The 25,679-nt window shown below is 39.3% G+C and overlaps 1 protein-coding gene across 1 annotated transcript; it reads left to right on the top strand.

Moving 5' to 3' along the window:
• Positions 1–9,458: 9,458 nt before the first annotated feature.
• On the top strand, positions 9,459–22,553 carry det1 (DET1 partner of COP1 E3 ubiquitin ligase). The gene is made up of 6 exons (XM_079808983.1): positions 9,459–9,669; positions 10,362–11,130; positions 18,672–19,025; positions 19,278–19,468; positions 21,242–21,433; positions 21,898–22,553. The coding sequence occupies exons 2-6, from the start codon at positions 10,378–10,380 to the stop codon at positions 22,085–22,087; spliced, it is 1,680 nt and encodes a 559-aa protein (XP_079665109.1). The 5' UTR covers positions 9,459–9,669; positions 10,362–10,377; the 3' UTR covers positions 22,088–22,553.
• Positions 22,554–25,679: the final 3,126 nt, after the last annotated feature.

Here is a 25,679-nt window from a genome sequence, read left to right as displayed (position 1 = left end):
TGTGAACACTTAACAAAGAGCATGTCTGAAAGGGCACAAGTGTTTGGAGATTTGTGTCCTCCATAATCACTATTAATTTGTATTTTTGCTGTCACACCACACAAATGACATGTGGGTAATTAGGACCAAATTAAGAGGGTATTTATCATGGAGATTGCAATCAATTAATTAAAACCAATAATCTCAATATGCGCAAATTGGCATTTGGTATACAATGTAATTGTCAAACTGCATGCATGGAAAACCAGGGACAATTTGAGATCCAATTTGTTGCAGGGATGAAAGTGTCCTCTTAAAAATGACAAAAGTGTCAGATCACACAGCCGCTTCAGATGCTCAATATTATGGCCAAAATTTGTCAATAATAAAAAATATATGTAAATATATTTTTATATTGTAATAATTTCACAGTTACTCTCCAAATTAATGTAGAAACAACTTAAAGACAGTATATTTTAAATAGTTGTTGTAATATCATCTTTTTATGAATGATGGCCAGTATCACTGATACTAATACTGGTCTCATTGATTTTTTTTAAACATTAATGATAGACATTCAGCATTACAATATAATTGAAAGCTATCAAGTTCAACATTTATTAGGCTTTTAAAAAATAACAACTTTTAATTTAAGTGAACTTAAAACAATCTTCACATAATTGAATTTTGTCATAAAAGTCATGTGGCCTTCCAACCTTCCTATACAGGAGATGAATAAAGTTATCAAACATTTTAGAGTCTTAACTGCATAAATTATACATTAAATATAGAATAATCATTATTATAGCTATAATTTTCTCTGTTACATTTGTTCTTTGATTAACATTAATGACAGACGTCACTGGTTTATTAGGCTGCTGTCACTTTAAGATCTGCCGCTGCTGAACATGACGCGGATCTGACGCGCTGTCACGCGCATCTCATTATCTCACAACTCTTTAAGTTCATTTAAGACGTTATTTAACTCATTTAAGACTGCTCTTATGAGAATACTCTACAAAACTGACATTTTAGCATAATTCTGTGTGTTATTGTTTAAGCGTGAAAGAGAAGTCGTATGTGTGTCAGAACATTCACATACAGTCTCTGTTGTCGCGCTTGAAAGGTTTAAAAGCATTTGCATGAATAAGAGCGTGATCATATAATGTAACTAGCCAAAGAAGGACAGAAAAACAGATTGCTGAGTGAATTGCGTTAAATATTTTTAACGCGTTAAACTGAACAAATGAATGCGTTAACACAAATTTTTGACAGCCGTAATATACCTTTGTATATATGTATAGCTTTGTATGTATATATATATATATATATATATATATATATATATATATATATATATATATATATATATATATATATATATATAGCCTGTAAAGTTCTTTTGGTTGAACTTTGTCATCTGTTTGTCATCTTTTGTCATTTGTGCTGGTCCCAAAGCAAAGCTAATGTGATATTTTAGACTTTTTTTTAATACACATAATTCTTAATTTATATACTCTAACCGCGAAGGAAATCTCCCGATTTTAAGGGTCAGCTTGCATGGTCTAAGGGTGTTTACATTATTCATTAAAGAGATCTATGGTTGCCGGTGGCCCTAATCTACCCCGCCGCCCAACAGAACAGTGATAAGCATCAGGTTACCTGCCAGGCCGAGGCAGAGGCAGTTCAAAAGTCACATTGACAGATGTCCGTATCGGTGTTATGCAAACCTGTACAGAGCGATTCCTTGTTTAGCTAAGCGGCACATAAGTAATTCATTGCATTTAGCGAGAAGCAGCATCTGTTCGTCAGCCCCTGCGAGGAAACCCCGATTACCTGGCAGAAGGTGCAGCCTTTCCAGGTAGCCGTGCTAATCAGCTAATGATCTCAGCGCTGAAGATTATTTTCCCAGCATTCACTCGCGTGTGTATGGAGGTGGTGTGTATTTTGCAAACTCTGGTGCCCATGCATCAAGTCTGGCAATAAAAGTATAAAGTCCTCGGGGGAATATGGGTGGAGAGAACCACAAGCAGCTCGACAAGTTCTTCTGACACTAATGTTTCCTTCACTGGCACTAATAATAGAAAAGTGCCCATCAATTTCCTTTCACCTGTGATCCCCAAGTGGCAGAAATTGCCGCTGCACACTGATGGCCGGCTTTCTCAGCGCAGGCGTGGTGCGGTGCCCAGGCTTCCCTGCTGAGAACCCCCTTAGCTTTCTTAAGGGGTGAGAAGGTAATTCTGCCTGAGTGTGGTTTCTGCACTTGACCTCTCTTTGCCTGCCTTTAAAGAGCGTGTTTTGATGAAATGGTGAAATAATTTCTTTCCAAACTTCTGGTCCATCTCTGCTGACCTAAACTGAGTGGTGTCCTCCCTGAAAAGCTACAGATATTGTCCTGCTTGCTCTTCCACTTTGGCCTCGGAGCCCCATAAAAGCTCAAGATTTGCGATCCATACAAGCAAAAAAACAAGAAGCAATCAGCGCGTGCTAAAGAGAGTGGCCGCAATTACAGAAATGCGAGACAAAAGCTATTTCAAGGCACTCGCCTAAAACATTTTCACCCTCATCTGGTCTGACTCTTTCCTGCCTTTTCTTAGCATCGGGCAACCAAATTCAAGGTCTGACAGGATGCAACTTTCCGGCATTGTTGAAGTGTATCAACGTACACTTTGAAAGTCGTCATGAAATCAAAATTGACACTATTTACTTTGTCTTGTGGTGAACAATTAACCTGTGCAAGTTAATACACAGAAAACAAAAGTTTGTCGTGGTAATCTTTAATCAAAATCTGAAAAGTTCTTTCCGTTCTCTGTGGACGTCAGTTTGACGGCTTGGGTAGAATATCCTTAACACCTCCCCTCAAAATGTCGGTCTGCTACAACATTGAAGTAAAGACTTCCGGACTTTAAAAACCATAATAGAACCATTTAGGGTACTCCAATGAGCCTTTCAATGAAAATAAAATAAAATGTCTTAGTGTGAAGAACATTTTAAAAATATCCTTTTTCCACTATAAAGAACCTTTTGTGAAATGTGAACGGTTCCATGGATTCATGAAATAAAAGTAAATGTTCCAAAATGTATTTTTCAATGCCATACACTCACTCTAAAAATTAATTCAAGGGACCTGTTACCACAACTTAAATAAATGCATGGTTGCAAGTTAAAAATTCTAATTTGTTGTTTTAATTAAACCTTTTAAATTGCAAACATTATTTTGTAGAGTTCTGTTGATATTATAATGATTATCATTACATCAACTTAACACCATGTTTACTCAAATTTCTAGTAATGAAAGTAATGAAACTTAATTAACTATAACTTCGGAAATTAGGCAGTGGATTTCAAGTTCCCAGCATGCTTTGCATAGGACTGGATAAGGAGAATAAATGTGTTGAAGTGTTCATTTATTTGTTTTTAGTGAAGGGAAAGACCTGTTAGTGTTTAATGCTGTTATGTTTGACATTTGAAAGAGTTTCTGTAAAGTTTTAAAGTTTTTGTGGGTACCATTGTGCTGAAGAGTAGATACATGAAACACTATTGACTCTAAGAAATGACTGCCAGTGACAAATATTATCTTACTTATGTTAGCATGAGCTATGATAGCTGTTGATTTGAACTGAAATAGATAAGGTTAATTGGTTCCAGGTTCCAGTTGGAGCAACTTAATTTTAAAGTAATCAACTTAAAAATGTGTGTTTATGCTACAAATTATTAAGTTCCTCTAACTCAATGTAGCTTGTTGGTTGAACATAAACCAACTGGTTTTCTCAAAAGTTGTCATAACTTATATAATGTTGAGTCAACGCATAATTTTTTCGAGTAAACCTTTCAATGAAAATTTCTTAAAAGAACCATTTGTTCTTAGTGTGAAGAACATTTAAAAAAGAACCTTATAAAGAACCTTTTTGTGAAATGGAAAGGTTCCATGGACGTTAAAGGTTCTTTATGGAATAAAAATAAAGGTTCCAAAAGGATTTTTCCCTGGCGATGTCATACACTCCTAAAAATAAAGGATCTTGGCATCTATATGAAGAACTTTTAACATTAAAAGATTCGTCATAGTGGAAAAAAGGTTCTTCAATTATTAAAATGTTCTTCACACTAAGAAAAAAATTTTCTTTTAAGTATGTTTCATTGAAATGTTCATTGGGGAACCCTAAATGGTTATGTCATCGCTGCGTGAAAACCCTTCTGAAAACTTTATTTTTGGAAGAACCAATTTGAGTTCCCCAAAGAACCTTTCAGTAAACAGTTTCTAAAAAGAACCATGATTTTCTTAATGTAATGAGCACAAATAATCTAAAGAAGCTTTTTCCACACTAAAGAAACTTTTGTAGTGGAAAGGTCAAATGGATGTTAAAGGTTCTTCATAGAACCTCAGGCGACCAAATTCAAGGTCTAGTGGGATGCAAAGTTGCATAATTGTTGTGGTAGGCCTATATCAACCTAAAGGTTCCAAAATCGTGTTTTCACAATGATGCCATAGAAGAACCAGTTATCAAAAGCACCATTATTTTCATAGTTTAAAGAACATTTCAAATGGTCTATAAACCATTTGTGCAGTGGCAAGGTTCTTCATGGAACCACTGATGTCAATAAAGAAAGAGTGTTCCACAGAGAAACAATCACTAGTGGGTCTTATAGCCTACAAACAGTCATTCATAGTCTAGTTTTTTTTAAAGACCGAATTTATAAGAAAGGTACGCATGGGCATATTTGCTGAAAGGGAAATATGACAAGGAGTAAACAAACTTAAAATCTGGCGAAATACGTGGTGGAGATGGAGCAGAGGGTGTTGAAATCACTCCTGATTTGCATGCCCTGCAGTCTCCGGCTCTCAACGAGGACTGATGTACAAGGAGATGCGAGCACTCTTTACACGTAGTCCCATGACACGCTGTACGCGCTCATTATGAAACCAACTATGCCTGTCCAGAATGTTTCCCTCCCCCATAACACACACGCACACACACATGCGCGCGCACATATCGCACACAAGCCTTCTTGCATGCACGCTCACACACGCATCCACAAAAGAAAGATCGGCATCCTGCACTTGTCCTTTACCCTTCATCCATTGTTTGGCTCTGAGAGGTTTCCACGGAAACCAGAATTAGAATTTGCCTGATACTTAAAGACGAGGCTGAAACGTGTTGTACAGCATCTGTAGTCCGTGTTGCATGTAAACAACTTGATTTCTGACGACCACGACACTCATTCGCTCACAAAATGCATGTTTGTTGCATATGGAAAGTGTATTGATAACCTCATCAGCTACCTGTTAAACATTACTAGTCACATTTTAAGCCACTTAATCGTTTAAATGAGGCACTTGAATCAGTTATAAGAATGATGATTTTATGAGAAGCAACACAGGCACGTTTGAAATACAGCATGAGATATAAGCTACCAGTCTGTGGCCACATTGATTGGACTGGCAAGGCTGCAGGGAAGGGTTGGCTTTGGTAGGAAACAATGTTTCTAAGCAACAGCATCCTGTCAGCTGATTAGGATGACCAATAGAATGCAGCCATGTATTCTGGTCAGCCAATGAGAGAGCGCACGCCTTTATTTCTATCTGTGAGGGTTTAGTGTTAGGAGAATATATTTACACACACTGACCAAGCAGCAGCAGGCAGATCTACATAATTCTGTTTCGGTCCATAAAGGCCTTGTTCTCTGAATATGACTCGAAATGGCATGAACGTTTTATTTTAGAGCTTTATGATATGAAGCATGCTAATATGAAACACTCACTCACAGGAAAATGCAACCTGTTGATCTCAGGTTGTACATCAATCTATTTTAGTCATAATGTGTTAGAACTTTAAACAATGGGAAATACAGTTTTTTTTTTTCCAAGCATGCCATCTGTGAGCTTTTGGATTTTTCCCACTTTCAGTAGTCGAGCAACATTTGAATCTTGCAGAATTTTGCCTGCAGAGAAACAATATGCATGAATATAAGTCAAGAGATGTCTGCTTAATATGTGGTCAATTGGGCACAAATGCATGAAGAAAAGGAATTGTGGAAAAAAAAAATCCCCCTAAAGTTTGAAGGAAGCTACAATTACGGCAACATTCTATTATGTTGCTGAGTACCAACTATATTGAGAAGGTAAAAGCTTCTTTTTAAATGTCAAACACAGCCTCTATGCAACGTAAATTTTCAGAAACGTAAAAAAAAAGCAGCATCTTCGCTTGTTCTGCGCAAAAAGCAACCTTTTAAAACTGCTTTTTCCAATTACGGCTAGCATGCAATAGGTTCGTAATTAAGGCTATATGCCACCGGTTTGAGTGTACTTGGGGTTTCCATTGGCCTGGCCATTTTGTAGTCTGGAATCGGCAGTGAAAGTTTCATTACCACAGAATTTGTGATTTCCCTGTGCTCTTTGTTTTGCTTCTTCGGCATTAGGCCCTCATATCAGTCTAAAAACCAGCCTTAAGGACCCTCCATCTACCACTCGGGCTCTGGATGCAGAGGAAATGAATCTTCCCGAGTTCTCGTGCTTTTTGCCTGCGAGTGAGGAGGGGGGACGTAAAAAAACAAAAACAAAACCTGAAAGGGAAGATGATGACCCTTGACAAAGAGAAAAGAGCCGAATGAAAGGCCATTATTTGGAAAAATCTCAAATGCAAACCCCATACCATAATGTTATAGCTGCCATGTTTTTGGCCCCTAAGCGAAGCGCTTTGGCCCATGGGTGGAGAGTGCACTCAAAACGCTGGCACATAGCATTTGGAGGGCTCTAATGTTCTTTTTCCATGTTTTTCCACTGGAATACCTTTCATGCTCACAACCTGCCATTACTGAAGATTACAACTTATATAATCTACCAACTGGGTCTCTACATACTTGGGTCGAGGATAATTGGGTACAAATCCATTATCATACTCTCAAGGCCAAGCACACAGGTTTCCTTCTGTGCTCAGTTCTTATTCATTTTTCTTTTTCAATTTTTCAGCCCTCATAATCCATTTTGGAGAAAGAACACTAAATGAATTTGGGCAAATTAGACTTTATCTCATGTTCTCTTTTTGGAGCTCCACATCAGAACTACGGCATAAGATTGAGCTTAAAATCGTATTCGGTCAAACAAACGCATGTATGTATGAATCAGCCAGTATATTCATGTACACAGAAAAAAATTTCCAGCAAATAATTACCAAGTACTGGCAGGTAACACATTGAACTAAACATGGACGTTTAAAGTAGAAATAGTGTTTACATATGCCATTCATCGTTGTCTCGTTTTTATAGTACATTCTCACTCAGGGTAAATCACAAACACAACATTCCTTATGAAAAATATATATTTTTGTCTTTCCCCAAAAAATGACGAATGCTCAAAATGCCTTTTCGCTTTCACGTTTTATGGAGCATTTGGACTCTGTATGTACACTTTTAATTCCGTATTCAGTGTATATAGTTTGCTAAATAACCTAATTACTTAAAATTGTTGTATTTTATTTGTAATTGCACTCATGGAATGAAAAAAAACCCCTCACCATTATAATTTCAAACCATACCAGAAAAGCACCTCCATTAGTGGTGTTCTGTAAAGATTTATTGACCTCTGTCCTAATCATCATGGAACTACCCTGTCAATTGACATTTAAAAATGGTTTGTTAATATCATAATTTTAAACATTTTCTGGAAGACGAGCATGCTGCCTATTGAATACGGAATTAAAAGTGTATTTACAAAGTCCAAATGCTCCATAAAACGTGGAAGCGAAAAGGCATTTTGAGCATTCGTCATTTTTTTTCTATGGCAGAAAGAGAAGACAAAAGAGTGAGATGACCTCATCTGTCACTGCTTTGCCTTTTCGGTGTACTCTGCTAATGGGTGCATAAATGGGAAGTGCTTTGTCCCTAATTATCAGTTCTAAATTTCCCTTTTGTTAGACCTCTTGCCAACCAAACCCTGACCAAGACATTTCTTGTATACCTGAAAAGTAACTGTAATAACCCTGCTGAAAAAAATGCAGGTCTCTCATGGTGAGTAACAAAAAATAAAGACCTTATTTCCTTATTCAATTTACAATAGGGAAATAAAAGTTTCAGCTAAAAGCCTTCTGTAAATCACTGCTCAACAGGTAAACTTTTACTTATCTGTGAGTATTAGGCCTACCAGGTGTTCCAACTTAACCAATCAAACAACAACTTAACTCCATCATAAAACAACTACAACCATAGGGACAACACATCACAAAAAAACTAAAGAAAAATGCATCTCTTTTGTAACAATTTTGGTCAATGTCATCATGATGAGACTCCACAACCTTCTCAATACTAATGCACTTTGAATGTTCAGAGCTGTGATTATGATCAATTAAATGGCAATGCAGGTAATGCCTTGTCAGCGGGTGGCCATTTTGTTTTTACTCACTTTAATTCTTAACGCTCTCTATGTTTTCACAACATACAGTAAAAACACCTGGTGAGACCATTTGGAAAGTGCCCAAGACCTCTTTAAATAGCCCTACACTGCTTAAACGGATAGTTCACCTAAAAATGAAAATTACCTCATGATTTACTCACCCTCAAGCCATCCTTGGTGTATATGACATACTTCTTTCAGACGAATACAATCGGAGTTATATTAAAACATGTCCTGGCTCTTCCCTGCATTATAACGGCAGCCCAAAATTTGAAGCCAAAAAAGTGCATCCATCCATTATAAAAGTAATCCACACAGCTCCGGAGGGTTAATAAAGGGGCGAATCGTTGGGTTTTTGTAAGAAAAATATCCATATTTAACACATTATAAAGTAAAATATCTAGAATATAACATACAACCTTCAGAAGGCCTTATATTTACCCCCCGGAGCCGGATGCACTTTTTTGGTCTTCAAATTTTGGGCTGCCATTCACTGCCATTATAATGCTTGGAAGAGCCAGGACATTTTTTAATATAACTCTGATTGTATCCCAAAAACATTGATGACATATATACCTATGATGGCTTGAGGGTGAGTAAATTATGGGATCATTTTCATTTTTGGGTGAACTATCCCTTTAAGGCCAGCGATGGCTAGATTAGGATGGTTTAAGAAGGGTTTTAGTGTTCTAACCAGCCCAATTAAACAAGAAATGTCGGATTATTTTCTATGCCATGTTCCAATAGTCTTGCTGAAAAAGCATAACCATACTGAGAGACCAGCTAAACAGTTTAGTTCGGTTTCAATTGTTTTTATGAGCAGGGCATTCTCCAAAATAATTTATTGAAGCCTATGTCACACTGACAATAATTATCTCCTCAGAAATTGTGGAAACCCATAGCCTACATATTGACGCAGCACTTCTGATTTCAGCGAATTAATTTGACAGGACATCTAATCAATCCAAATCGCTGAAAGAATCTCCTACCACAGAGGTGTAGTTGCGCTGTTTCGCCGCTGCTGAAGGGGGCGCTCTGACACTCTCTGCACCTCATGTCCACTGTTTATGCGCAGAGCTCGCCGATGCCCGTTTACTTCCGCCGGTTAGACAGCGAACAGACCTCCAAACTTATATTTGCACTCCTGAAGAAACTTTTAAACCGCATTGTACGTCCCTTTCAAACGTTTTTGCTCTTATGTTTTATTTTATGCGGATGTAAGTTGTCTCTTGTCCATGCTTGTGCTCCCAGAGAGTTAAAGCCGCACAGATATTAACATGACAAGTGTTTAAATGAACATGCAGGTAAGATATGCATAACCAAATGCGTGTGTTTTGATGTGTATACTGATATTTTATTTTGAATAATTTTTAAACGAGGTTATTTTAAGCTTTATGTATAAAATAAACCCGCAAAGGCGAGTCAGAGCAGGAATATCTGTCAGTTTCTGCATCTGTTTGTCTAGTTGTTTATTTTTTGTGTTATATAAAGTATTATCTAAAATAATTTTGTTGGTAGATGCATTTATTAAGAACTTATGATCTCTTCCAATAATGTTCTAGTTTCTCATTTGACGTGGTAAGTTACAGCTGTTATTGTGGCTACCTTTCTGTCTGTTTTTTTTTGTATTATAAAAAGTATTATTTAAAATAATTTTGTTGCGGGATCTGCTCTACATGCTCTGCATTTATTAACTTATTATAATCCCTTCCAAATCCAATAATGTTTTAATTTCTAATTTGCAGTGGTATAGCTGTTAGGCTGGCCATCTGCCAGTCTAATTGTTTATTTTTTGTTCTATAGAAATATAAAAAAAATGAAAAATAACTTTGTAGGGAGATCTCCTCCCCTGCATTTAATGGGACCTGTATACATTTATTTGTTTCTGCTGTACACAAAGGAAGATCTCTACAGCCATTGACTACCATAGTCATGCCGAGATCTGCTTGGTTACAAACATTCTTCCAAATATCTTCCTTTAATTTTTCATTTACAGTGGTAAAGCTGTTATCATGGCTGCTCACCGCAACACTACATCAGAGGATGATTTCCCCACTCTGAAGCCAAGACGCATCCAGAACCAGAATGTAGTCCACCGGCTAGAGAGGCGTCGGATCTGTTCCGGTCCACTCGGGGCGCATTGGTACCGTGTGCGCTGTTTCCACCAGAACCTGTTCCCCAACTTCACAGTGGTGAACGTGGAGAAGCCACCCTGCTTCCTGCGCAAGTTCTCCCCTGACGGTCGATGCTTTATTGCGTTCTCCTCTGATCAGACTTCCTTGGAAATCTACGAGTACCAGGGATGCCAAGCCGCTGAAGACCTTCTCCAGGGTCAGGAGGGAGAAACGCTGGCCAATGGGAATGACCAGCGCTCCCTCAACATCAGAGGCAGACTCTTCGAACGTTTCTTCTCCCTGCTCCACGTCACCAACGTGGCCTCCAACGGTGAGCACTTGAATAGAGAGTGCAGTCTTTTCACCGACGACTGCCGCTATGTGATCGTCGGCTCTGCTGCCTACTTGCCCGAAGAACCTCATCCGCACTTTTTCGAGGTGTACAGAAACAACGAATCCGTGACACCGAACCCGCGCTCCCCTCTTGAAGACTACTCGCTGCACATCATAGACCTGCACACGGGCCGACTGTGTGATACACGCACCTTTAAGTGTGACAAAATCATTCTGTCACACAATCAAGGGCTGTACCTGTACAGAAATATACTGGCCGTGCTTTCGGTGCAGCAACAGACCATACATGTCTTTCAGGTAAGAGTTACGGTGTCTAAGGCCCTGTTTACACCTGGTATTAAGATGCGTTTTGGTTTATCGGATCACTAGGAGACACAAGGAAACGCATACCCGTTTACACCTGTTGTTTTAATCCGTCTCTTTTGTCCACTTTCAACCACTTCTGTCCTTGGTATATTTTTCGTCTTCAAACCCTTACTGTTTTGTGGCTTTACGAACAAAACATTTGACGGTATGAGTGTTTACACTACGAAAGCAATCCGTTTTCAACTACCTCTGGAAGTGGTTGGAAGTGGACAAGCTCAATGTTTTAGACCCCGTTTACATCTGTATTTAGGGTCGTCCACTTGTGATCCCAGCGACCAAAACTTATCTTAGTACCTGGTGTAAACAGGGCCGAAGACTTCACTATACAGCACATATCACACAGAACTGTGTCTTATATGATGTATTTGTATCTTTTTTTATTCATATTTATACCCATCATTCCCTGTCAGTTCTCTATTGTTCATAAAAATACGAAGAGAATTTTGATTCCCCCTTGAAGTATAATTGGTTTATCAAACGGAATTTGTTTTGTCAGACCATGGTGCCCAAGGGGGGCGACACAGGTTTGTATTTGGCTTTTTGTTTTGCCAGTCCCATCACCCCATTTATACCCAACATTTTTATAATTTTGTGCAAATAGAAATACCAAAAATGTCAATAAAGGAATAAATCTACACTCATCAGCCACTTTATTAGGTACACCTTGCTGGTATGGTGTCAGACCCTCTTTTGCCTTCAGAAATACCTTAAAGGGTTAGTTCACCCAAAAATGAAAATTAGCCCTTGATTTACTCACCCTCAAGCCATCCTAGTTGTATATGACATTCTTCTTTCAGATGAATAAAATCAGAGTTATATTAAAATATGTACTGGTTCTTCCAAGCATTATAATGGCAGTGAATGGATGTTTCTGTTTTGAAGTCCATAAAAGTGCATCTATCCATCATAAAACTGCTCCACACGGCTCCGGGGAGTTAATAAAGGCCTTCTGAAGCGATGCGTTTGTGTAAGAACAATATACATATTTAAAGGTCCCGTTTTTCGTGTTTTTTTGAAGCTTTGATTGTGTTTACAGTGTGCAATATAACATGTGTTCATGTTTCGCGTGTAAAAAACCACAGTATTTTTCACACAATTTACTTATCTGTATACTGCTGTTTTCACTGTCCTCAAAACGGCTTGAAAGATTTCCCTGTTCTACGAAGTCCCTCCTTCAGAAATACGTAACGAGTTCTGATTGTGCCAGCGGTTCCCGTGTTGTGATTCGACAGCAGCTTAGCGCACGCAGAGGGCACGTTACCGGAAAGGTCACGCCTCTCACCATAACGGGGATGCATGCGCTCAATGATCTCTAAGTACAGCGTCCCTGGGAAAGCCAAACAAAGATGACTTGACTCCGGGATGAAAATAACAGCGTCTCGACGACATGGCAACAAACAAACTATACGAACGCAACCGAACGCAACACTTCCTCTTATCCACGTGGGAGCAACAAGACCACGCCCCCTTTTTCCGCGTATTCTTGTGGGCGGAGGTTAGTCGACAAACTGTTCTACTGACGTAATTAAAGCAGGATGTACAGAGATGTAGTCCCAACCGGCCGTTCGCTGTAGGCTTTGAAAGGGAACTTCTGTTAAATAAAATATCTCGCTTGGCATTGAACTTTGAGCTTTATAATTTTACTGGTATTATATATGCTATAACAGCAACATTACACACTAACTAAAGTTTGAAAAATGGGATCACGAAGAACAGGACCTTTAAAACTTTACAAACTGTAATCTCTAACTTCTGCTAAAGCTTGGTACATACTCCGCAAGAACAAAGAAATGTATTTGTTTTCTTGAGGTGGCTAGAACAAAGTTCGTTCTGGCCAGGACATTCCATACTTCACGAGAAAAGCAGGTGCCGAACATTTCCGTTTCTCCACATTAACCCTGCCTACTTTAAATTTCTGACCAATCACACAATAGTTCTCGGACACCCACAAGAAAAAAAAGTTCGGCTCAGATGATCGGCTTGTTGAGAACAAGCTGCGAGAACTCCCAAACCAAGGCTGCGAGAACAAAGATGTAATTTTGTTCTCGCAGCCCTAGGAGCGAGAACTTTTTTCACTATTCTTGCGGAGTATGTAATGGCCTTAACTGTCGTACACGTGTTCACAAGAGACTGGCGTTCCAGCTTATGATGTAGGACGCTCCTCGCTTCGCTTTTGAAGGCCTTTATTAACCCCCCGGAGCCATGTGGATATCTTTTATGATGGATACATGCACTTTTATGGACTTAAAAAAAACCCATTCACTGCCATTATAAAGCACGAAAGAGCCAGGGCATTTTTTAATATAACTCAGGTTGTTTTCGTCTGAAAGAAGAATGTCATATACACCTAGGATGGCTTGAGGGTGAGTAAATCATGGGCTAATTAAAATTTTTGGGTGAACTATCCCTTTAATTCTTCATGGCATTAATTCAGCAAGGTGCTAGAAGATTTAGGTTCATATTGACATGATAACATCACACAGTTTCTGCAGATTTGTCGGCTGCACATCCATGATGCGAAACTCCCTTTCCACCACATCCCAAAAGTGCTCTATTGGATTGAGATCTGGTGACTGTGGAGGCCGTTTGAATAAAGTGAACTGAACTCATTGTCAAGAAACCAGTTTGAGATGATTTGAGCTTTGTGACATGGCACATTATCGTGCCTGAACTGGAAGTAGCTATCGAGATGGGTACACTGTGGGCATAAAAGGGTTGGACATGGTCAGCAACAATACTCAGGTACACTGTGGCATTTAAACGATGCTCAATTGGTACTAAAGGGGCCCAAAGTGTGCCAAGAAAATATCCCCACACTATTACACCACCAGCAGCCTGAACCGTTGATACAAGGCAGGATGGATCCAATGCTTTTATGTTTTTGCCAAATTCTGACCCGACCATCTGAATGTTGCAGCAGAAATCGAGACTTGTCAGACTAGGAAACATTTTTCCAATCTTCTATTGTCCCATTTTGGTGGGCCTGTGTGAATAATAGCCTCAGTTTCCTGTTCTTAGCTGACAGGAGTGGCACCCAGTGTGGTTTTCTGCTGCTGTAGCTCATCTGCTTCAAGGTTCGCTGTGCTGTGCTTTCAGAGATACTCTTCTGGAGAGCTCCATTGTAACAAGTGGTTACTTGAGTTACTGTTGCCTTTCTATGAGCTGGAACCAGTCTGGCCATTCTCCTCTGACCTCTGGCGTCAACAAGGCATTTTTGCCCATAGAACTGCTGCTTACTGGATATTTTCCCTCTTTCGGACCATTCTCTTAACCTTATAAATGGTTGTACGTGAAAATACAAACGTGAAATAGATCAGCAGTTTCTGAAATACTCAGAACAGCCAGTCTGGTGCCAACAGCCATGCCACATTCACATCCACATTCACTTCCCCATTCTGATACCAGAGCTGCCAACTCTTACGTATTGGCCGCGAGACACACACATTTGATTAGTACACACAAGCAGCTCATGACTGGCGCTTCATCACTGCATGAGCTGTGAGTTTAACCTGCATCTTTAGACTAGTGTTTCATTTAAGTTGCATACATTTTGTTCTTGCACTGATGTTAAATTTGTAGACATTTTGCACTTTGACAGCCAGTTTGAGGTATAGGCTAATATTGGATTATTACGTGTATCAGTTTGATTCTGACAGTTTTTGCTACTGAAATAGGAAAAAAGTGTATAACCCTGAATTCACCCCATACTATTTGAAATCATAATGACATTGCATTATGCTGTTTTAAATCCCAAATATTATAACATTCTTCATGAACAATTGTTCAGTTATTTGTAACAATGTCATTTAAAAAGAAAAAGAAAAAAAGAAAAGTAGTTTCAATGTAGCTAGCTACTTTTTGATAGTAACTTTTAGTGTAGCTACTTTTTCAAAAGGGTAGCTTGAATGTAACAACTAGTTCTAGACAAAATCATTAAAGCTCTACACAGTGCTTTAAAATTGTGTGTGTATGTGTTTGTCTACAAAGCGTCATATAGATGCATTTTGTCTTAATAGAGAGAATTAATTATCAACCTATACTTATCTATCAAAGGCAAAAAAGAAATCAACAACAAAAAAAACAATACTACCCCATTCAAATGCTGATGCAGAGAGTGTTTTCTGTGGTGAACCGCTGGTGTGTGTGTGTATATGTATATATATATATATATATATATATATATATATATATATATATATATATATATATATAATTAATTAATTAATTATTATTTTATTTTTTCCTGTGTACGGTAATGATGCTGAATGAGACAAGAATTTTTTTTTGCTCTGTACGCGACAATTTTGGTTGGCCCCGCCAAATCTCACTCCAAGATTTTTTGAAAAGTTGGCAGCCCTGTGATACTCCGTTTGAACTGATCGTCTTGACCATGGCTGTGTTCGAAATCGCCCCCTATACCCTTAAATAGGGCACTATTTGAGTGAACATCCATTTTTAATGGTGTCCGAAACAATAGTGGACGTCTTTGAGTGCACTTATTCAATCCCACCATGCACCGCAATAACGAGTGTACATTAGATGTACGCGCTGGAGAATATGCTTGTTCGATGCCCGATCGGCGTATGACAGCAAAGTCCCGCGAGAGCATTTCGAGAGCAAACGAGAAACAACTCCTTATGCGTTTGAAACGTTCTCTCACTCAACCAGACGGTGTAGGCTACTCTCAACGCACTGAGAGTCGCGCACTGAAGAATGAACTTACCGCTGTCCGATTCGCCCTATGTACCCTCATTCTCCATTACTCCAAAAACGAGCCAACAAGCTTAAAGTTAACCCTATAACTCTTTACTTGTGTGGCACTGAACTTACTTGGAAAGGGGAATAATAAAGTAACTAATAAGCATTTAATTAAAAAAAAAAAAAAATAATAATATGTGTAGTAGGCCTATATATTTCATACTTTATAGTAGGCTACTATTAATATTATGGGCGTCAGAAGCAAAAAAAATGTCGGTGGGTCCTTTAACAGAAACATTTTACTGGAGTAGATGCAATTTACAAAAAATATATTTAAATATATCGGCTTGTTTAAACGTCTGGTTGAGGAAGACACACCTACGGAATACACAATCTTCATCAGCAGCAATAGTGTAGGGGTAAGAGGCTTGACGATAAGATTTGACGCAAATCGATCAGAGGTTCGAATTCGCCTTTTGCCAAACTCGCACTGATCCTTTTTTCCATCATATATCAGATCGGAAAGGATTTTATTTTCTATGAATATGAAGAAAATATTAGAAAAGTGAAAATAAAGCTACTAACGCGTTTAATCAGTGTTTATCAGGGTATGTAAACAGACGTGCTCAATTAGAGGCGATAAGTGAGTGGTGGGCCCAATATCATTGGTCTTAAAAAGTGTGTGAGTCGATGCCATCTCCTGGCGAAACGCGGGAATTCATTCAATGCACGGCGCGACTCTCACAGTGCATTATGGGTATTCTCTAGCCGTCGAGCATACATCGGTTGCAAACTCGTTATTGTGGTGCATTGTGGGATTGTATGAGTGCACTTAATAACGTCCACTATGGTTTCGGACACCACTAAATGGCTGTTCCCTCAAATAGTGCCCACAGCTGAATCAATCATCCATCCATCTTCCGAACCGCACTGGTCCAGCCCAATATCATGCATACAGGTATAAATGATCCTTTTTAAGATGATTATTATATTGTTTGATTAAGGTTACATGCTAGTTTCCGTAGCAGAGTTCAGGATAAATCTTTTCATTATTACTGGAGCTGCCAAACAGCAAGCACAAACTGCAAAAACGGCTGCCTTTCCGGCGACTTAGTGTCCGAAATCACTCACTCGTTTTCGAAGTGGACTATATCAGTGGACTAATGTAGGGAATAGTGAATGAGGGTATAGGGGGCGATTTCGGAAACAGCCCATGTCTTCACGCCTAAATGCATTGAGTTGCTGGCATTTGCGTTAATGAGCAGTTCAACAGGTGTACCTAATAAAGTGGCTCGTGAGTGTATGGTTGTTTCTCAAATGGAAGGCTGCATCCTGGTAAAGCTTCATATCTTGCCTGCCAAATCATCAAGCACTGCAGAAAGCCATCTCAATTTGAAGGTTACTTGGAGAGCAGCCTTTGTTAAGCGTCTTTCATTCAGCACATTTTGAAGGATGCATCAAGTGTATTCTTCACATCCCTAAGTCACCCACAATCCTTTGCACACATTCAGTGACGTTACTAGTTTAACTATTTTTCAATAGCGTGGTGGTAGCGTCGCTGTTTTCTGAATCAAATAGCTTTTTATTAGCGAAGCTCTTTTGTTGATCAAGTAGTGCAGTAGCGTCCACACAAGCTACATTTTCTCAAGCATTTCTGAAGATCAAGCTCAAATTGGAAATACAACTGCTAAAGTCGCAGGTGTACTTCACTTTCTACATTCCGCTCTGTCTCGCGCTCAGATGCGCGCACAAGCCTTTAAAAGTGCTCCTTTGGCAGTGAGCGTGTAAAGACAGGGCGCGCACACACACACACACACATACTTGCATGTGTCATTACATGTTTGTTTATTTTTTTTTGCCATGTTGGTACTGTTTGGAGCATGTCTTAATTCTTTTGCTACTGTACTTTGAGCTGAATTGTCCTGCAAAAGTGCCCAAGTCTAAATTGAGCATAAACATGCAAACACAGGTGCGTATGCTTACACATACCATACTGATTAACATACACACACACTCTCGACACCTCGTTTTGTTATTATGTGGATCACATGTTTTTGTTGCCAAATTGGTTTGGGACAGTTGTTGAATAAACAATTGAACTGAAAAATAATGCCTGCCTATCTGGTTGACTTTTATTGATCACTGAAATAGCATTGATTGGAATGAAGTTGGTTCAATATAATAAAAAATAAAAAAATTGCTTAATGTTGTAAACTACTTTTGCCATGTTGCTGTAGCTTAGCGTGCTACATTTCCCAGGGGGGTAACTTCAGTGTAGTGAAGCTTAATTTAATGTAGAGCAACTGCTAGCTTAGCTCACTACTTTTTCCAAGTAGCTTGGCCCAACACTGTTTTCGTTCCGTGACCATGGGGCAGGAACGTGTGACGTAGCCATGCGCACTTACTATACTGTCTCTTTATAGCATTTAATGCTGAGGAGGACTGGACTAGGAAGGGCACAGCCTCACTAGGATGCAACCCTCTGTTTGAGACCCTATTTTTTTAAATATAAGATATTCTTTGAACATTGACAATTTTTAACAAACTAAATTTATTTTGTCAGACCATGTTGCTCAGGTGGGCGACTGGGTTTCAACCCAGTTTGGTCCAATCCATTATACCACTCTTTTTCCATAATTTTCTGTCATTTCTCGACTGTTTGCTCAAATAAAAATTCTGCCCCCCCCCCCCCCCCCCCCTCCCATAATTGCTATTGAGCCAAAAATATTTCAACTAAAATATTAAACTAAATTAATTAACTTCCTCCTGCCCAGGTGACACCAGAAGGAACCTTCCTTGACGTGCGCACCATCGGCCGGTTTTGTTACGAGGATGACTTGCTGACGCTGTCTGCGGTTTACTCCGAGGCCCAGGCTGAAGGCCAGCCCGGTTTCTCCCGTCTGTATAAGGAGAAAACCATCAACTCCTTGAAGCACCGTCTGCTGGTGTACCTGTGGAGGAGGGCAGAACAGGACGGCAGCGCCACAGCCAAACGGCGGTTCTTTCAATTCTTCGATCAGCTCAGGCAGCTGCGCATGTGGAAGATGCAGCTCCTGGACGAACATCACCTGTTCATTAAGTATACCAGCGAAGATGTAGTCACGCTGAGGGTCACCGACCCCTCACAGGTAAAAAAAAAAAAAAAGAAGCCATCTCACCCACAACACACACATGCACTGGAGTAACCGGAGACTGAATCAGATACGCTCTTGCTGGCGTCATCCCTTAATCTTTGGTAGTGTAAGATATAATGTTTGTTTTCGTTTTGTTGGGATTTGTCAAGTCAAGTTTGGTGGTTCGGTTGTGTAGTCGATAGTTTCAAAAGTAAACTATCATTGTGTTAACTGCTTTCTCAATTCTTCTCTCCTTTCAATTTTCAGCCCTCTTTCTTCGTGGTTTACAATATGCTAACCACAGAGGTTATAGCGGTTTTTGAGAACACTTCTGACAAACTTCTGGAGCTTTTTGAAAACTTCTGCGACCTCTTCCGTAACGCCACGCTCCACAGCGAGGCTGTGCAGTTCCCCTGCTCCGCTTCCAGCAACAACTTTGCCCGCCAGGTACAACGCAGGTGAGATATAAATAACAAGAGAATCAAGCATGGCCATTTCATAAGCCACAAATTGATGGCCGAACCAGAGGAGGCCTGCCTCACTCTTTCTCCCAAAAGGCCTTCACAATGACTCCATATAAATGTGCCGCTCTACATATTGGGTGAGAACTCGATCATGCTGACACCTTTTGATATGAAAAACTTTAATTATGTCACTCAAACACAGGCTGCTTAAAAAAGATTCTGAAACTTTAAGAAAAACCTTATCCAACTAAAGTGAGGCAGGCAGACTTTCGTTCATATACTACCATTCAAAGGTTTTGGTGTTTTATACATCTTTTTTTTTTTTCTGTTTTTGTGAGAAGTCTCTTATGCCCAAAAAGGCTGCATTTATTTGATCTTAAATACAGGAAATACAGTAATATTATTACAATAATAAAAAAATATATATATTAAAATATATTTTAAAATGTAATTTATTCCTGTGATGCAAAGCTGAATTTTCAGCATCATTACTCCAGTCTTCAGTGTCACATGATCCTTCAGAAATCATTCTTATATGATGATTTGCTGCTCAAGAAACATTTATTATTATTGATGATGTTGAAATCAGTTGTGCTGCTTAATGGTTTTGTGGAAACTGATAATTTTTTTTCCAGGAATCTTTGATAAATAAAAGGTTCAAAAGAACAGCATTTATTTGAAATGGCAATTTTGGTAACACTTTATTTTACAGTGACCTAGTTATACACCATGTTTACTTACCATAGCAATAACAGTAAATTATGTATAATTAAAACTCAACATAATCATACCCTAACCCTATAGTAAGTACATGTACTAATTCATATTACTCAGTACTTAAATATATAATTACACTGTAACAATGACACCTTAAAATAGTGTAACCGCAATTTTTTCATTATAACATTAACAACAGTAGTGTACATCGTGTCCAATAAATAGAAATAGATTTTCCCCCTTAAATTATTGCTGTCAAAAGCATATTTAGTCATCAAAGTGTATTTATCAAACTACATTTTGATTTATCACCTCTCACCACACTGCAAAAAATTATCTTCTTATTTAGTATTTTTTTCTTGTTTCCAGTCTAAATATCAAAAAATACTTCAATCAAGATGCATTTACTAGATAAGTAAAATGGGGAAAAAAAATCTAAATGAAGTGAGTTTTTGCTTAAAAAAAGCTAAATTATCTGCCAATGGGGTGAGAGAAATAATCTTATTTCTGTTTGGGATAGAAACAAAAAAAACTAGATTTCAATCAGAAACAAGATTATTTTTCTCACCCCATTGGCAGATCATTTTGCTTGTTTTAAGCAAAAACTCACTCAATTTTTATTTTATTTTCAAGAAAACAAGAAAAAATATCTTATGTCACTTTACTTATCTAGTAAATGCATCTTGATTTAAGAATTTTTAGATATTTAGACTAGAAACAAGACAAAATTACTAAGTAAGAAGAGCATTTTTTTGCAGTGCACCTTATCATATCTTGTAATTTCTCTACTTTTGGGACGAAAAAAAAAAAAGTTAAATAAAATCCTTTTCCCTTTTAAACTTTCATAGTTAATTTTACCCCCGCCCCCACCAAGGTGATAAACTCTCTTCCATTTTGATCCAAGGTTTTGTCCTAATCAGCTGTTTCTTGGTTTCTGTTTCTTTGCCATCATGTTTGGTAGCACCGCCCACACCGAAGGGGTTTTGCGGTTTAATTAATGTGAGTCACTTGGCCTGCACAGTATTTATGGACCGGTTTGTTCGTGCCCAGGTTCAAAGACACCATCGTGAATGCCAAATACGGAGGGCACACAGAAGCGGTCAGAAGGCTTCTTGGTCAGCTGCCCATCAGTGCTCAGTCCTACAGCAGCAGCCCGTATCTGGATCTCTCCCTCTTCAGTTACGATGACAAGTGGGTGTCTGTCATGGAACGGCCAAAGACCTGTGGCGATCATCCCATACGGTACCTCTAAGCTCAAGAGTCCCTTCTGTTCGGACTTTATAATGAAATATTTTTTAAAAAACTTTCTTTGGTTTACTTTTAAAGCATTCCTGAATATTATTGAGTTTTATTTTATCCTTAAATGTAGACATATGCACAGCTTGTTGACAAAGACAGTGAATTGCAGAAGAGGCCAGAATGTACGCCCACTTTTCCAGTATAGTGAAAAATGAGGCCCAGCGTGAGGTCCGCATCAACTTCCTTGTTAAATCTTGAAACACTGAAGTGTAATTTCATGCCGTGACAGGCGATATTTAAAACACTTCCTGAGAGCTCTCAAAAATTTCCCTGACAAATGTTACCATCATTTTCTGATGTACCAAACGACGGTTCGCTTCTGCTGTAAAACACACCGGTTTCCTGCTGTCGCCATGCCATTTGCCAACATAATAAACTGGCACTGCTTTTTTTCCCCCCTCTCGCAGGTTCTACGCGAGGGACTCGGGATTGCTGAAATTTAAGATCCAGGCAGGCCTGCTGGGCAGACCCATTAACCACGCGGTCAGGAGACTGGTCGCGTTCACCTTCCATCCCTTCGAGCCCTTTGCCATCTCTGTGCAGCGCACCAATGCTGAATACGTTGTCAACTTTCACATGCGCCACGGATGCGTATGATATTGCATGTGTGAGTACAGACATGACACTTGAGAGACTGAAACTTTCTTTTTATACATCTTTTTTATATTAAAGTTTTATTTATTACAAATGTGATGTCTTTTATGCATTTACACTAAATGTTTTTATATATTTGGATTTTTTTTAAATAAAATGTTATGTTATAGTATTGCTTGGTCCATTGTCCTGTCTTTTCTCGCTGAAAGTGAAAGGTTATTGTCAAAACAGATGTTTGAACAGACAGAACATTAAGATATTCACAGTTCGCATTCATCTACCGCCATTTTTAAGTAGCCGAGAAAGTTTAGAATATGCTAATGCCCCCTTTTAGCAGTTTCCCCCCTCAAAAGCCTAATGAAACAGTTCAGCTTCCATTACCTAGCCAGCTCCCACATAGTCGACCAGCATGAACCAAAAAACGGAGGTAGGTTCGAAGCACACAACACCACACCAACACTAATGCCACAATAATAACAACAAAAACTAATTCTGAAATTGATTCATTATAGCCAGTTTACTAAGTGAGAAGCTTCCCTGTGGGAATACGATTGTTCAGTTGATAGAGCAGAGGTTGAAGAAAATGCATCTGTTTTAACAAGCACTTCAGCGCTGATTGAAGGACAATTTTCAATACGGGAGATTGCGACAGCTTTCAAACGGCTATGTTGTGAACTTCCATACGGAGGGGAAAGATTTTTTTTTTTTCCCCTTCATAATGAAGAAAAAATACAATTAGAACTAATAAATCGAACACGTAAATCGCTGGCGACTCATGTTTTGGAGTCGCCTGTCTCGGTGGGAAAGGAGTATGTCAAGTCTCCCCCCACCAGTCTAAAAGCTTTCTTTTCTTGAAGTTCCCCAGAGTGCCATTTTTTTTTGAGTGGACCCCTAAGTGCAACTACTGTAAGTGTAATCATTCTCTCAAGGCTTTATGAATACAAATCCCTGATATCCCGCTAGTTACTGACAGAAATTTCCCGTCCGGCAAGATGACCGCGTTCTTGTAGGTGCTCCAGGCACGGTTGTGCGCAGGGCCCCTGAACGCAGGAATGAATGCTTTTAGCCGTGGACTGGATTGAAAAGTGTGATCCTAGGGTTCGGCGTGGGCGGGAGTGGGAGGGTGTCGACTGTGCTTCGTAGGGCTTCTCTCTCATTTAATTCATCTGTAATGGTGCTGCCGCGGTACGGAACAAAAAAATCTTACCGGGGTTATAATTTCCCTGCGCAATCAGTTCAGTTTTGCGCTGCATGGAGAAAAAAAAGGGAGGGGGGGAGAGGGGGAGAGAGAGAGAGAGAGAGAGAGAGAGAGAGAGAGAGAGAGAAAAGGTGAAACGCACGGAACACTTGATTGAGGAGAAAATTAAGTGAAACGTTGTGAATTGTGATTGCATTATTCAACGTTTTCCATCGCATTCTTCCTCCTTTTGTGTCTCTATTATGCGTCGCGTTGACCTGTCCCCATCGCAAATGATCCACATTGCTCCGGGTATGAGAGAATTAATTAGATAAAGAGAGAGAAGAACTAAAACATTTACCACAACAAAATTGGTTGCCTACAGAGATGTTATGCCATGCTCTTTCAGCCCGACCTTGTCGCAAGCTTTAATAGCTGTCATTGTTGTGGTTGCCTGCGCTGTTAGAAAGAGACAGTGCGTCTTTCATTGCAGTCTTTATCGCACTGGTTTAAAAGGTGTTACTGAACCCGAACCATCCATCATGGGCGTGCTTTGTAAAACATGGGATATCTGTGTGTCGTCAATTGAAAACCTGCGCTTTTTCTCCAACCTAGTGACTTATTAGAAGGAACATTTAAAGTAGCTTGACATTTCAACTTTCTTCATGGGTTTTTATAGATGCTCTGCCGAAAGTTGCAGAGCTCCTTGCATAGGTCACTTGTCTACCTCCCTAGGTGATATTCTCCTCTAAGTTGTCACAAAGCCTTTTATGATAGGCAATTACAATCCCTTCTAATTTGGAGTCAGCTAGAGTTAGTCGCAGTATTTTGCAGTTTGAAACTGACAATGACAGTGTATGTCTGGCTGGTTCTCACTTCTGAATGACTTTAACTAAAAAGTTCTGCTAGGATTTCTTTTCATTCAAACACACCGCCAGTCTAGGTAAGGGTAAAACAAAATTAGTGGTTAGAAATTTAGTTCAGCATAATTTTAGCTTGCTTGAACAATATAAATGTTGACTAATCAACTAAACCGAATGTTTGTGCACAGTCTCAGTACCGTCGGTAGTCCATGTACAATTTTTTATATAAATATATACACACACACACACACACACACACACACTCGCCTAAAGGATTATTAGGAACACCTGTTCAATTTCTCATTAATGCAATTATCTAATCAACCAATCACTTGGCAGTTGCTTCAATGCATTTAGGGGTGTGGTCCTGGTCAAGACAATCTCCTGAACTCCAAACTGAATGTCAGAATGGGAAAGAAAGGTGATTTAAGCAATTTTGAGCGTGGCATGGTTGTTGGTGCCAGACGGGCTGGTCTGAGTATTTCACAATCTGCTCAGTTACTGGGATTTTCATGCACAACCATTTCTAGGGTTTACAAAGAATGGTGTGAAAAGGGAAAAACATCCAGTATGCGGCAGTCCTGTGGGCGAAAATGCCTTGTTGATGCTAGAGGTCAGAGGAGAATGGGCCGACTGATTCAAGCTGATAGAAGAGCAACTTTGACTGAAATAACCACTCGTTACAACCGAGGTATGCAGCAAAGCATTTGTGAAGCCACAACACACACAACCTTGAGGCGGATGGGCTACAACAGCAGAAGACCCCACCGGATACCACTCATCTCCTCTACAAATAGGAAAAAGAGGCTACAATTTGCACGAGCTCACCAAAATGTTGACAGTTGAAGACTGGAAAAATGTTGCCTGGTCTGATGAGATGGTAGAGTCAGAATTTGGCGTAAACAGAATGAGAACATGGATCCATCATGCCTTGTTACCACTGTGCAGGCTGGTGGTGGTGGTGTAATGGTGTGGGGGATGTTTTCTTGGCACACTTTAGACCCCTTAGTGCCAATTGGGCATTGTTTAAATGCCACGGCTTACCTGAGCATTGTTTCTGACCATGTCCATCCCTTTATGACCACCATGTACCCATCCTCTGATGGCTACTTCCAGCAGGATAATGCGCCATGTCACAAAGCTCGAATCATTTTAAATTGGTCTCTTGAACGTGACAATGAGTTCACTGTACTAAAATGGCCCCCACAGTCACCAGATCTCAACCCAATAGAGCATCTTTGGGATGTGGTTCGAACGAGAGCTTCGTGCCCTGGATGTGCATCCCACAAATCTCCATCAACTGCAAGATGCTATCCTATCAATATGGGCCAACATTTCTAAAGAATGCTTTCAGCACCTTGTTGAATCAATGCCACGTAGAATTAAGGCAGTTCTGAAGGCCAAAGGGGGTCAAACACAGTATTAGTATGGCGTTCCTAATAATCCTTTAGGTGAGTGTATATTTATATATACAATATTTTTGTACTTATATTTTTTAATTTATGACTTTTTTTAAAAGGCAATTAAATTGTAATTAATTGTATAAACTTAAACA

This window comes from Gobio gobio (genome assembly GCF_949357685.1).
Source record: "Gobio gobio genome assembly, chromosome: 25".
Taxonomy (NCBI): domain Eukaryota; kingdom Metazoa; phylum Chordata; class Actinopteri; order Cypriniformes; family Gobionidae; genus Gobio; species Gobio gobio.
Note: the sequence above shows the minus strand (reverse complement) of the source record. Positions and strands in the feature narration are given on the sequence as shown.